The sequence below is a fragment of the Girardinichthys multiradiatus genome, chromosome 1 (assembly GCF_021462225.1).
Source record: "Girardinichthys multiradiatus isolate DD_20200921_A chromosome 1, DD_fGirMul_XY1, whole genome shotgun sequence".
Classification (NCBI taxonomy): Eukaryota; Metazoa; Chordata; class Actinopteri; order Cyprinodontiformes; family Goodeidae; genus Girardinichthys; species Girardinichthys multiradiatus.
In genome coordinates this window covers 16,163,889-16,177,935 of record NC_061794.1, presented here as the reverse complement: position 1 = coordinate 16,177,935, position 14,047 = coordinate 16,163,889, and the positions used below count along the sequence as shown (strand labels likewise).

Here is a 14,047-nt window from a genome sequence, read left to right as displayed (position 1 = left end):
GTCACAGATGCGCCAGCAAGACGTGCACCAACAATTTGTCCTCTTTTGAACTCTGGTATGTCACCCATAATGTTGTGTGCATTTCAATATTTTGAGCAAACCTGTGCTCTTACCCTGCTAATAGAACCTTCACACTCTACTCTTACTGGTGCAATGTGCAATCAATGAAGACTGGCTACCAGGCTGGTCCAATTTAGCCATGAAACCTCCCACACTAAAATGACAGGTGTTTCAGTTTCATTGTCCAACTCCTGTATGTATCAGAATAGCTCAGTCAAAAACTGAAATCAAACCGAGTCTGTGGTAAGATTTTGAAATTGCTGTTTGCAGATGCTCCCCATCCAGGCTGGCGTAGCTTGAGTCATTTTGAGGAGAGGTATCTGGATGTGCAATGCTGGTAGAGATGGACCCCCCAGGACACTTTGGAGGGCCTATGTCTCTCAGCTGACCTGGAAATATCACAAGCTTCCCCCAGAGGAGCTGGAGGAGGTTTCTGGGAGAGGGAAGTCCGGGCATCCCTGCTTAGACTACTGCCCCCGCTACCCGGTCTCGGATAAGCGGAAGATGACAAGACGAGATGAGACGAGTATTGAAACCCATTCATCATTATTTTTGAACACAATTACTCACAGCTTTGAGTTGGTCTATACCATACATTTCTCAATATGATTGTGTGTCTTATAAGCCCACGGGGGCTGGGCACCTTTATGGTGTATGGCACAAAAGAAAATAAACAACTACTACTACTTCTACTACTACTAAATACTTTTGCAAGCAGATGTAGATGAATGTATCAGTAAAGGCCTCATGCTTTATTGGGATCCAGTTGGAAAGCAAATGGTTTTACCTTTGGGAGGAGCTGCTGCACTCTGGTCCACTGTCTTGGCCTTATTAGCTGCTCTGATGGCAAAGATTCGGCCATCAGATGTCCTGATATACGTCCCTAAATACAAACAAAAGTAACAAATACTTCAGTATACACTGCAAGCAGATGATTTACAACAACTTGATGAAATTTAATTGTAACTTCCTTTAATGAATCAAATCTAACTTCTTTTTTAAGAAGGTTTCAGCAATGTTGGTGATATTTATCAAGTTTTGCACAATGATTAGAGTTGACTACAAAATCTATCAATTATTTTGTTTGTATCATTTCATTTAAAGTAAAAACAAAAATCAGAAGTATAAACAAGTAATCAACTTTTTTACACAAATTAGTTTTAGAGTTCTGGAGAATTGTACCTTTTGTGCCCCTGATAACATGAATACTTTCTCCAGCAGTGATCCTCGCCTGGACATCTGTTAAGTTGTTGGTACCTGGAATCACTATATCTGAAAGACATTAGGAACAACATATGACATTTCAGAAGCATATTTTTTATTTACAAACAGAAAAAAAGAAGGAAATAAGAGTGTTAGCGGAGCTTGCCTACCAGTAGTGGTGACGATCTTCTGTACGAACACCCCAGCTTTTTGCAGGTAGTTGACAGGGAAGCCTCCGAGGCTGGATGAAGAGGAGCCACAATCCGGGGCTGAACCTGCAGCCACATGGTGGGGCATCATGGGAACTGATGCAGACTGTACTGGCCGGACACTGGCCACTGGTTTCTCCTTGGTGCAGGTTGGAGGGCGCCTGAACAGAGATTTTTTTGGGTTCTTTATGACTAATGCACATTTTAAAAAGATTCAGCTAAAGCAACCTTGATTAGATGACATGTTGCAAAAACTTTAAAGTACTACATTTTGTCTAATGACGACTCACTGACCAGTTTCTCTGGCTAAAAGCAGGGATGTTGGTAAGGCTCTGGTCACTGGCAGGGTAATAGTGAGCGTAGGATGGGCGTGTGTACGGCACCGAGGCCCTCTTCTCCTCTTCATAGCCCTTTTTAGCGGCTTTCTTCTCAGCGCTGCTCAGTTTAAACTCCCTGCGGTCTATTAGAAGGGATTCATGGGGGAAGGGTTGCTGAAAAGGAGGAAGGTGATTGGTGGTTAGAGTTCCACCCTCAATTAACTTTGTTACAGTTTTTAGATACGGTGCCTCGCAAAAGTATTCATACCATTAGACATTTTTTGTAATTGTTGTTACATTAAATATGGGTTTCTTTCAGCAGTAGTTTTCTCATTGCCACTCTTTCATTATGTCAGATTTAAGGAGGGCACAACTAAGAGTTATCCTCCCCTGAGGATCTCTAAAGCTCTAAAGCAATGAATCATTCTCAGGTGGACTCTTATTTACTGATAAGGTAAAGGCAATTGGTTGTTCTGGATTTTATTAATGGTATCAGAGCAAAAAAAAAAGCTGAATACAGATGCACCACCACATTTTTTTATGCTTTTAATTGTCTTCCTTGCGCCTTACATTTATGTTTTATCCAGTCACATTAAATTAAAACGAAATACATTGAATTTGTGGTTTCATTGTAAATTTCTTTTTAAAAAAGGTCTAGGGTGTGAATACATTTGCAATGTTCTGTATTTGTGTAAAACCTTGAATAAAAGTTAAATATATTTAAGTATATTTTCAAAATAGGCTGAGACATTCACAGATTAGTACAACCCTCTCAAAATAAAACTTGCAACACAGTGAATCCCATAATAAATAACATCCCCAAAGGTTTACTTTTAAAGGGTGTAGGAGGACAAAAGTGTATTATATTAACCTACCTTGGTGATGAGGTGGGAGTAAAGGTGCAGAGCTCTCTGCAAGACGCTCTCACTGATTTCTCCAGGCTGCAGCCTGACCTGAGATGAATCTGGTTCCTCGTCCACAAAATGAAGAAGGGACTCAACCTCCCTCCTGGTGAAATTCAACACAGGGTTCAGGTCGTCCACAACACGGTCTGGTAAAAGGAGAAGGGAGAGCATTGTAATTTAAAAAAATATATAGTTTAAATTGTAACAAAGAATAGAACCATAGAATTTAGTGAGACCAAATAAAGACCAAACAAATCATGAAAATTGATATTTTAAAAGGAATGTCCTGAATGTTTCTTACCACCTAAAACTCACAGAAAACATAAAAAGATCAGCCTCTTGCAAAAAAACTATTTAGTTTTAAATTTTTTGTTAACGGACCATTAATTTAACTCTAATTTCAGAAATTTTCACAAAGGAATTTGACAGTATTTGAGATTTATTCTTCAATGTATGTTGGAAAAATATGCTAAATCTATGTAAATATATAATACACAAACTAAGCATAGACTGGTTACCAGTAACAAGACACACATATTTTTTGCTTTTACTGAGATGTCAGAGAATCCTCCGGAGAGACAATTTTCTCCAGCTAAAAGGTGGATAGAATACATCAGCGCTTTCCCACTTGTTGCACACTGCTGTTGAGCTGGCTGAAAGGAGGGTGCTACAGAGTAGTAGTCTTCTTGCAATCATAAAGGTTGTGGATTTAGTTTCAGCTTTAATTTCAGGCACTTAACCCTCAGTTGCATGCTAATGTGCACATCGGTGTTTGAATGTGTGCGTGTTTGTGAATGTGATTGGTTAGGACTCTAGTGTGAAGCACATTTTCCTGTTTGGTTGTTTGAAATATTTTTGGTCAAGGTGTGGAAACTAAATAGGTACCATCCATTACTTTTATTACACTATACATTAATTTAGAAGTTCCTAACTCACCAGACATGCCCTGCTTGGAGATCTGGCGGTCATAAATCTTTTTCTCCAGAGTGAAGTCGCACACCAGTCGGTAGATGTGACACGGTTTTCGCTGTCCGTAGCGGTATACACGGCACACAGCCTGGGCGTCGTGGCAGGGGTTCCAGGAGGCATCGAAGACTACGACACGGTTCGCCCCGATCAGGTTCACACCCAGACACCCAGCCCTGAGGACCAGATAGTGATCCTACATTATTCCTGACCTTGGGCCTTGACATTAATAATGTTATGGTGTGTGTTTGGTACCGGGTTGAAAGTAGGAAAACCCATGCTGAGGTATTGGCGGGGTCATTGAACAGGTTAATCAGTCTCTCTCTCTCTGAAGCTGTTGTGCTTCCATCCAGTCCTTGAAAATATCCCAGAGCAAATCCAAAGTTAGACATGAACAAAGAGTAAAAATAAAAAGAAATGCATTAAAGTGTTTTTGGTTGGCAGAAATGAATCTTTTCAATACTCTGTCTTTTGCTTGGTACAAAACAAATCTAAGGTAATGGTTGCTGGGTAATTCTGCAACCTCTTAAAATACAGACCAGTAACAACTTTGGTAAAATTTGATGCTTGAGTAGATGAAGCAAAGTCTGCCTGTTACTTAAAAACGGCTGCAGGTGGCAGCACTCATTGCGTGTCAATGAGAAAAGAAGTGCAACTGCTTCACAAAATAAACTATCCTTCAACAGATCAGACGGGTTTACCAGTAGATCAAGGTTGGGGTTGAGTTTAGCATAATGCTGATGTAATAATCAAATTGAATGTGTTTTCTACAGAGTATTTAGAACTAAATATTGAGTCATGACTAATTTGCAACACATAACTTCTTCATCTTTGAGCTTGAAAACAACCTATTCTCTTACTGACTTACTGTAGTAGTTGAGATTACGGACCCAGTTCTGGTTGGGTCTGTCTTTGCTAGTTGTATATGGCGAAGGAGGCACGGGTCTCTTGGCCAAGAAATCCTCAATCACCGTCAGTGTGGACAAACTTTGACTGGAAGAGGAGAAGAAGGCATAAGAAAAAACAATGAAAGGAACAATACAGCTAAGAAGCATTGGATATCCCACCATCAAAAAGAAAACTGTTTTTATTTGTTTGATCCCTTACCTAAACACAAGCATTTTGTCTCCCTTCTTGACACTTTCCTCTATCAGGTGGAACAGCAGCACCATCTTTGCCGAGTTTTCCAGGATGCCAGGCTTGTAGTCATACATGAGCTCTTTTGCCTGGCCATGTTAAGAAACACTGTTAGATCTGTTCTGATGTAAAAGATTTGCGAAAAACATTTTCTCTAATATTAGAGAACCTCAAACCAGCACGTACCCATTCATATGTAATGACCTGATTGGCTTTTTCCTGCATCTGGTTTAAACTCAATCCACCAATTGGATCTGGGTTGTCCACATTCTTTGACTTTGGACCCGGTGCTGCGGTGGGACATCGGCCCTGTGAAGTAGACGTGATGTCGTCAACGTCCAAATCCTGCTCGCTTGCCAGATTTTCTTTCTGCAAAGCCTCATACAGCACGTCTGGATGATTCCAAATCTAAAGAACAACAGAAAAATGCATTTACATGTTAAAATAATGCATTACAAATGAATAAAACAAGCATACTGAAGATGATGAGCAACACTTTGGACACATGATCTTGCAACTCGCCTTGCAGCAGACACAAAAAGCTTTCAGGGGGTTGACGCTGAGCCAGCCGGTGTTTCCCGCCTCTCTAAAGCGGTTCATGAACTCTGTGTAGAGCGCCCTCTGCAGAGGTGACAGACGCACCAGGATCACATGCTCGTCCTTAGAGGGTAGTTGGTCTCTCAAGACATCGTGGCCTCGCCTAGATAGTAGATAAATTAGTCAGTATTGGAAATAGTTGTTTAAGAGAGTTTCATTTCCTGAGCAGCGATGCTCTTACCTCTGCACAAAGCCCTCCAGCAGGCTGTGGAGGACGTGGCTCCTGTACCTCATCAGCTGGATGTCCTGAGGAGTGCTGTCCACACACTGTCCATTTAGGATGGGGCGCTCAAACATGTTGCTGAACTCCTGTCTGGTACCTGAAATATATAAAACATCAAAAAAAGAAAAAATTAGGAGCATTCAGGGGGAAACAAGGCATGCGCAATCATCAACACATCCTACCACATACCTAGAAAGTCAGGACGGACAAAGTCAACCATGCACCAGTACTCGATGAGATTGTTCTGGAGCGGATAGCCAGTTAAAACTACACGCCGCCGGGTTCGTATGTTCTTTAAGGCCTGAGATGTGCTGGCATGGCAGTTCTTAATGCGATGTCCTTCATCACAGATCACAACATCTGGACCGGGGCGGGAAAGGGCTTTCTCAACACCTTAACAAAAGACAGGACTTTAATGAGCTTTTACCAAAAATGTTTTCATCTTTCTTTATTTTATGTTCTTCACTTTCTCCCCTTCATCTTCTTTATTTTTTGTCTTCTTTTTCTTTACTAACCATTAAGAAGTTCCTGCTGTCTGTCTTCTTCATCCAGGTTTATGATATTAGGTCCTCCAGTTTTTTTGCTCCTCTTCTTCCGCCCAGCCACAAAGTTCTTCTTCAAAGACAGGAGACGGTACATCTCATAACCCATCAGCAGGACACCACCATCCCGAGACCAGTCCTCCACCACCTTAGCCCTAGATGCTGTGTTTCTGGGCATCAGGAGAAAATGAAAACTTGGTCTTACCAGACTATTCTTTGTGAAATAAAAATCCAGTGGTTTCTAATCCCCCCCTAACCCCAAAGAAAACCAAATGGCTGAGTGACAGTATGTACTGTAGGGTCTTCAGAGGTTTACGGTTAAATAACAGCATTGTTCCGGTCTCTTACTTGTGTTCATCGTTGAGGATGTGAACTTTAAAAGCACGCGGTGTGACCAGTGCAGGATCAGTGTCTGGAGGTAATGCCTCAGGAGGAGGGACCCATGTGTTGAACTCTGACAGCCAGTTCTGTAGTGTATTCACCTGAAAGGGAATAAGAATGTATATCAGATTTTTCTGACAAATCCCAGAGAAGGTTTGAGGGAGAATTTTTTCTTTCTTTCTTCAAACTCAGAAGCTTGCATACACTAGGATTATTATGTCTTTAAAGAGTTAGGGGAATCCAGGGTGATGATGTCATGGCTCTGTAAGCTTCTGAGTAGTTTATTCACAATATTTGAATTAAACAGAGACACACCTGCAAATGTATCTCAAGGAAACACCACAAACACTGCTTCCTTGTGTGACCTCATCCAAAATCAAAAGCAATCAGTCAAAATATCAGGAAGTGAATTGGAGACCTCCACAGGTGTGGTTCACGCTCATCTTTTCATACTATTATGGACAAGCCAAAATAGCATGGGAATTTCCATCCATCATACTGTTCAGTAGGAAGACGGGTTCTGTGTCCCACAGATAACCATGTTTTGGTGCAAAATGTACGTAGATTAGATTACATTTAGATTAGATTACATTTGTTGTAGCTTTGAGTTATATAAATAAAGCTGGACTGAGCTTAACTGAATGTATCTGTCAAGAAAGCATCAAATGGAGGAGGTTCTCACAAAATCCTCAGATGCTTACCGGTACGATGGCGAGCACAGTGTGAGCTGCAGTGTGCCTGAACAAGATGTCGATGAAGGAGATGACCTGAAGAGTTTTGCCTAGGCCCATGCTGTGAGCGAGGATACAGCCAAATCCGCTGCTGTTGCTGAAGAGCTCCAGGGACTCCACCAAGTTGTCGTACAGAAAACGGATTCCACCGATCTGAAGACAAATCAAGAAAAACAAATGATGAAATGACAGAGCCAACAAAACAGATTTGAGGGAAATTTGGAGCTAAAAGCAGAAATCCAAATTTTGTTTAAAGACTCCAAGGCAAATATATTTTTACTCAAACATCATATCTAAGGCTGAACAGAAAAAAAAACATTTCTTATGCTTGTTTTGAATCTATCCTGATACCTGGTGAGGTTTGACTGCTTGAGCGAGCTGTGGTGACAAGAAAATATCTTCCTCTGTAGCTGGATGGTTGAGGTTGATGAGCACCCTGCCCTCGGCATCTGGTTGGTTAAGGGCATCGTTGGCATGTGCACCGCTAGATTCACTCTCCTCTTCGTCTTTGGAGACTTGAGCAACAGTGTCATCCTCATTTATCCTCAAATCTATTATTTCTAAAAACAAGATAAAATGGGAAAATGAAGAAGGTTGCACAACTTTCAATGCAATTCTTCTTTATCATAAACCTTCATAAATCATGTTTCAAATATTTGAGGACTCCATGTTGAGGGAATTACTCTAGAGTGAGAAAACAAAACATTTTATTTACTGGCTTCCAAGTTTCACTAAAGGAAATACACAGAGGGTAAGGGACGTTTGAAGTTTTCCTTTCAGTTTGAAGCATCCAGTATCTTAAGGTAAGCGAGCTGTCTGCATTTAGTAACAAGTGATTAAGTGATATTATTTGGTTATTGTAGCACACTTTTGTTAAGTCTATGGCAGCTGTGCATATGTGTGGTTTACATGGTGACCCTAATGTAAGAGTTTCTATGGCTAATGTGGTGGTCAGATCTAGTCTTTTACAGTGCTAAATGCTTAGGAAAACGATGTAAAAGCATTATTTTCTTATGGCTTCAAGTCTTCCAACACCATTAAATCAAAAGGTCAACGTGCAGCAATGTGACGAGGCTGTACGCAACAAGATTAAATAATGTCATCCTAAGATTTGCTAACAAAAAAATATTCTTTCTTTCTTTGAAGTTTATTAGCCTTCTTTCAGCCATCTGACCAGCAGAGTGCGGCAACACGTGGGGGAGGAGGGGGGTAAAGTTGCTATGTGCTCTGTACGGCATGAGAAAACATTCTGCCAAATTTTCTAGCATCCCATTACAAAGGCTTAAAACTGTAGACATCCTATAGGAAAACATTTTAGCAGTTTTAAATCTATAACATTTTAAAATCTTGATAAAAGGTAACTAGATCATATCTACTCAACACTTCTCCACAAAACTGCGTAGTTGGATTACCTTGCATACAATACAATGTTTCAGAGTATTAAATTCAATGACAGGACACTAAAAACTGGATGTATGAATGTAAAAGAGAAGCACAAGCATTGGGGTATGTTTTAATTGGAGAAAGAAAATTTTGTAGTTTTTCTGCTAAAAAACAAGTTACCAACACATTTTTATTAGCCTTAACACTCTCATCCTTAGTCACTGGGAGTATCAGTTGCGCAACGATAACAGAATCAAAGTTTGTCTGTGTTTGTCAAGCAAAATGTGTCTGATTAAAAAGAACAGAAAGGGGTATCAAAGTTATACAAGGTGGCAGCCTGAGAGAGCACACCGTGAAGTGGAGGAGTGTGTGTTAAAAAAAAATTGAGAGTGAGCTTATATAACTGCAGTGAATGGCTGGTTATACAAGTTGGATTAGAGTGGAGGGGGCGACTGGTTATGCAACCCCAACAGGAAATGTCACTGTGCCACTGTGGTGTGGGTGTGTGTTCATTATGAGTGTGTGTGTTCTGCTTCTTCCCCAGGATCAGCTGGGTTTATTACCCCTCTCATTTTATCCCTCTTACCTCCACTCGTCTGTTTCCTCCCTTTTTGCACTTTCCCTCCTCAGCTTCACATTATGTTTCTGTTTACCTGTTCATCTGTCTCCACACTGCAGGTGTGTGTCTGCAGTTTGTCTTGATCTTGACTCTAAATATGTGTTTTTCCCAGTTTGTGCTTATGTTATTCTCAACTGTTTGATTGGCTTGTTGAAGGTTTGTGATTGGCCACATGGACAGTGAAGGAAGAGCACTCAATGTACCTGAATTTGCATATGCAGTACAGCCCCCTGCTTTCAAAACAGCCCCACAAACTAAAATTTAACATTTGGACTTGTACACGAGAAGCAAACAAAAAAAAAGAGAAACAGTGACACTGAGATCTCCATGTGGCTGTTCAAAATAATCTTTGGGATTTCATAATCCCTCTAATTAAACTTTAAAAAGAAATAGCATCCTACATCTCTGCTGTGGCATTTGAATAAAAACACAAAGGGTTTTGTCTCTAGAAATTCCCTGTAATAAAGTGATTTAATGTGCTGCTTATCCAAACCCTTGAGATCAGAGGGAATTTTAAACAGGTTGTGTAATTTAATAAATGGATGCTTGTCATATGGCCATCAGAGATGCTTGTCTTGATCTTTAAGAAACAGTAAGTTGGTGTGATAATAGAAAGGCCATACAGAGTGAGTAACTTATTTGGTATCTCTACCAAGATGAGCCACCGAGGAAGGGCCAGACTTGACCATCATATTTACTGAGAGTCTAAAAGTATGCAGGTACTTTAAAAAAATAAACAGGATAAAAAAGATGAAATAACAGACAACAAAGCTCAAAGCTGAAAGGATCTGGGTAAAGACCTTGAGATTTATTCCACTGCATTTTCTAGAAAATGAATTTTTTTTCACACTGGCGTGAAAATGACTTCTAAAACTGGAACTCAGCTGGAACCCATTGATTAACTTTTGTTAGAACATTAAGTTAATTTCATGCAAGATTGTACCAACAATTGGTTTTAATGATCAACATTTCTTTTTCCTTTCTCAAGTTTCATTTTGTTTGCAAAAGGTTTTATGATTCAATATTTAGAAACAGTACACACTCATTGATGGCCTTGGTATGAAAACACCCCACACAGTAACAGGATGGTAAATTACATCCTGAAAATGTCAAACTGTGCAAAAACACAGAAAATGGCCTAAAACACTATAGCTACAATACCCGGCCTGTAGGTGGCACTGTAAAGCTGCCAAGCTAAAACACCAGAAACAGACGCATGGACCATATGCATATAAAACTGATCTGCTCCTAAAACAATGTCCATGTGGACACTAGGGTTGTCACCATTCTAAAATTTCAAACTCAATACAGATACTACGAAAACACTTTATACCATTTTCAATTCCGTGGCAGCATTTATTGACACAGGGTTCTTTCAAGAGAAGAGCATAACATATGATTACTTAAAATATGAAAATATTTTAAACTCCCTAATTAGGTCACAACCAATAGGTATGGGTCAATTTAGCCCTTCTTTAGAGGAAATACATAATTTAAATGTCCCTTCCCTGTTTGGGAAAACAGTAGACAATCATTAGTGTTAATATCCTTGATGGAAGTATGTACCTTTCCATTGTGCTATTCTATTTTATTATAATTGCTTATCTTTACTGTTCCACTGTGTGCTTCCATTTGCTTGTGAATTTGCTGTTGATACAAATAAATTTTACTACTGAGGGAATGATAAAGGATCATTCTAGATACAAATAAATTTATTTTCAAAACAAACATGGATCTGGCACATACAAAACATACTTTTTTGCAATGTAAACAGGGATCTGGTAATTTTGCATAATGTGTTTTTATTGATCAACTACAGCTCTGTCAGCTTCAGTCTGGCTTCCGCATAACCTCTGTTATTATTAGTCACATTAGTCTCCAATAGCTTTAAAACTAAATGGAGGAGTCATGGAGGGGTGCACTGGTTTGTTTCGTTGATTCGCTATTTAGTAGCTGACTGAGCCGTCAGCAGATTAACATTTTCCTGAGATAATTCGTGTCACAGTACAACGGAGCGCCGCATGGCGCGGAACTGCACACCTATGAAGCACCCCTTCGTTTGTTTGTTAGAAAGTCATTATTGGCTTAAATGTTTAATTAAATACTTATTTCCGTGTTTGAGGCTCTCAAAAGCTATTTGATCTCAAGATAGCGAGTTTTTTTTGAGTGAGAAACAACCGGTTTAGACAAACTTAAGCAAATGAGTCATTATCTGATCTGCTGGTAAACATCAAAATATGAAAATATTGAATTATTAAAGTAAGATAAAACTTTATTCTTTTGTTTGTTTGCATCCAGACATTCATACATGTCTAAGCCCTTTGTTGTTTGTTTTTAACTTTTCACACTGGATCAGAATTATGAACCAAGATAGATAGGGTTGGAGGAGCATCTTTGAAACTTTCATCTGAATACTGAAAAACACACCTGCCCCTGAAATGAACTAATTCAAGTATTTAGTCTCAGAGAGTATTCCCTATTTGCAGATAATTTGTTAATCTTTTCCATTATGGTTTCAAAATTTGCTGTGTGTGTTTCTGAAATAAAGCCGTTTGAAGGTTGTATGTTTTACCTGTTTTTTGTATTTGTGCTGTAGCTGCAGAGGTGGTTATGTCAGTCTTGCATTGGTCTTCGCTGATGCTCGAGCTGCTGGACTCAAAGCGGATCACTTCCTGTCTGGTGGCCTTTACTTCTTGCTGGAATGACACTGACGCTGACGATGAGGGCACGTGCTGAGTAACATCGCCTGGAGATGGGAACAGGAATGATGCAACAGGTAGGTTAGTAATTCAAAACATATTATAAGGAAGTAATAGAAAATAAATGGAAGCACAAATAGTGTTATTGAAACAAAGTAAAGATGTGTGAGCAAAAATTTGAATAAAAAGCTAACTCCAACTGCACTGTTCAATTGTTAGGATTAATTGGAATGTATGTACCTGACTGTTGTGAAGTGCCTTGAGACAACATGTGTTGTGAATTGGCGCTATATAAATAAAACTGAATTGAATTGAATTGAAAAAAAGAAGCTTTTATTTACTATGCAGGCCAGTTGATTATAGGTTGTTTAAGTACATTTGAAAGATTCAATGCAGTTAGCATGTATAGGAGAATTATTAATCCTTTTGCACATCTTCTCACCAGTTGTGTATTCAGGCAGCAGAGGTAGGGGAAAGTCCTGCTTTCTTTGCTCCTCCAGACGCTGCCTTCTCTCAAGCTCCTCCTGCTGGGCGGTTTTGGTCACTGCATCTAATTGATGTTCACTCAACAATTTCCTGAAATATTGCCAGAGAAACATATCTTTGGTTAAATCAGAGTTGTGTATTTCCACAAACAACTAAATTAAATGAGAGGATATGAACTCTTTTTGTACTTTGCTCTTGTACTGATGAATCATTTCATTTCAGGGATGCTCTTGGAACATTTGTAATAACCGGCGTGAGCAGAGCTTTCGTTTTGGATGCATTCATTTATAACTGCTAAACTTTAGAATATACAAAAATGAACTGTATACCGTGAATTATAAAGACTTCTAGAACTTACTTAAATATGTATAATCTCACAAAGGATTATGACGCATTTATACATTTCTATAAAAGGGGAGTATTTCACATTTTTAAATTATTACCTAAGATAAAATGCTCAAATGAAAAAAACAACACTTGCTCCATCTTATCTGTTTAGAAAAATCCCTGGATGCCGGAAAGCTTATAATAGGAATTATGTTTGTTACAACACAAAAAAGATTTAAAACTAATGTTTATGTTGATCTCTGTCCAGTAGATGTTCAAAAACCTTTGCAACAGCTAGTTTTAATTTTTTTATTCTCCAAAAGAACAAGAACAAAAAGATGCACAGAGAAATCTGCTGGTGACCAGATTGAGATGATTTTTGTTGTTACTGTGGGAATAAAACTCAAGGTCAGGTGTTTAAAAATTCAGAGCAAGAACAAAAGGTGTCAGAAACTATTTAAAAGGAAACAAGTGTTTCAAATGGAGGCATGTTAGCTGTTCATTCAGGCTGCTACGACAGAGAGCTAGGCTTCAGAAGCTGCAAGTTATTTTGCTTTTTTGACATTTGTATAACTTTTGTTGTTTAGCAAAAAAAAATACATTGTTTTGTCAAATTAGCACAACGACCCCTGGAGGTGACCTTTCAGCAGAAAGCAAAGGTTAAAAGGTTAAACATATAACAGCAAGCTTGCTCAGTTTTATCCTTTAGAACTTTCAACCTATGTTTTAGAAATGGTGCCAGCCTTCTGAAACAAGCATCTACTCTGGTGAATGCACATGGAGACAATATCTCTCCATTCTTCCATTTGAAATAGTAAACCCATTTTTAGTTCTAATATGAATAATTATGACTGTTCGTGGCAGGAGGGCTAGAAATAAATATTTCAGATATTGGCAACTGTAGTTTTGAAAGAGAATTTGAAAAAAATCTGCATTGACAAGTGAAAGATTTACAAAAAGTTGGGATCCGAAATTGGCCACAAATCTCTGATTGATGCATTTAAAACAAAAACGCAATAAAAGTCCATCACTCAAGACAGTTAGCCAAATGCTGTGTGGTATTTATTGTTTTTCTCTCCGTTGTCTGAATCAAGCTTACCTTAACAAATATTAAACCAAAGTGCCTATAACTTCCACCTACTTAAATCATTTTTGGTGTATATCTTAATTATCTGTGATGAATTCTTTTACAGATGTTTATAACCCTTCTCATGGAAATATTTATATATCCTAATTGACAAGGAGGCTAGAATCTGTAAATG

General features: G+C 38.9%; 1 protein-coding gene across 2 annotated transcripts in view; it reads right to left on the bottom strand.

Moving 5' to 3' along the window:
- Positions 1-14,047, bottom strand: part of LOC124869638 (helicase ARIP4-like) — a 101,988-nt gene that overhangs the window by 8,583 nt on the left and 79,358 nt on the right. For both annotated transcript variants that reach the window (XM_047367603.1, XM_047367612.1), the window contains 19 exons: positions 12,415-12,548; positions 11,846-12,019; positions 7,623-7,831; positions 7,242-7,424; positions 6,508-6,641; positions 6,133-6,329; positions 5,807-6,010; positions 5,576-5,714; positions 5,320-5,497; positions 4,984-5,205; positions 4,768-4,886; positions 4,529-4,653; positions 3,916-4,015; positions 3,631-3,836; positions 2,665-2,840; positions 1,767-1,963; positions 1,434-1,633; positions 1,243-1,332; positions 848-943 (listed from right to left, as the gene is read on the bottom strand). In XM_047367603.1, coding sequence (XP_047223559.1) covers positions 848-943; positions 1,243-1,332; positions 1,434-1,633; positions 1,767-1,963; positions 2,665-2,840; positions 3,631-3,836; positions 3,916-4,015; positions 4,529-4,653; positions 4,768-4,886; positions 4,984-5,205; positions 5,320-5,497; positions 5,576-5,714; positions 5,807-6,010; positions 6,133-6,329; positions 6,508-6,641; positions 7,242-7,424; positions 7,623-7,831; positions 11,846-12,019; positions 12,415-12,548 — 3,083 coding nt within the window. The remainder of the gene's footprint in view (positions 1-847; positions 944-1,242; positions 1,333-1,433; positions 1,634-1,766; positions 1,964-2,664; positions 2,841-3,630; positions 3,837-3,915; positions 4,016-4,528; positions 4,654-4,767; positions 4,887-4,983; positions 5,206-5,319; positions 5,498-5,575; positions 5,715-5,806; positions 6,011-6,132; positions 6,330-6,507; positions 6,642-7,241; positions 7,425-7,622; positions 7,832-11,845; positions 12,020-12,414; positions 12,549-14,047) is intronic.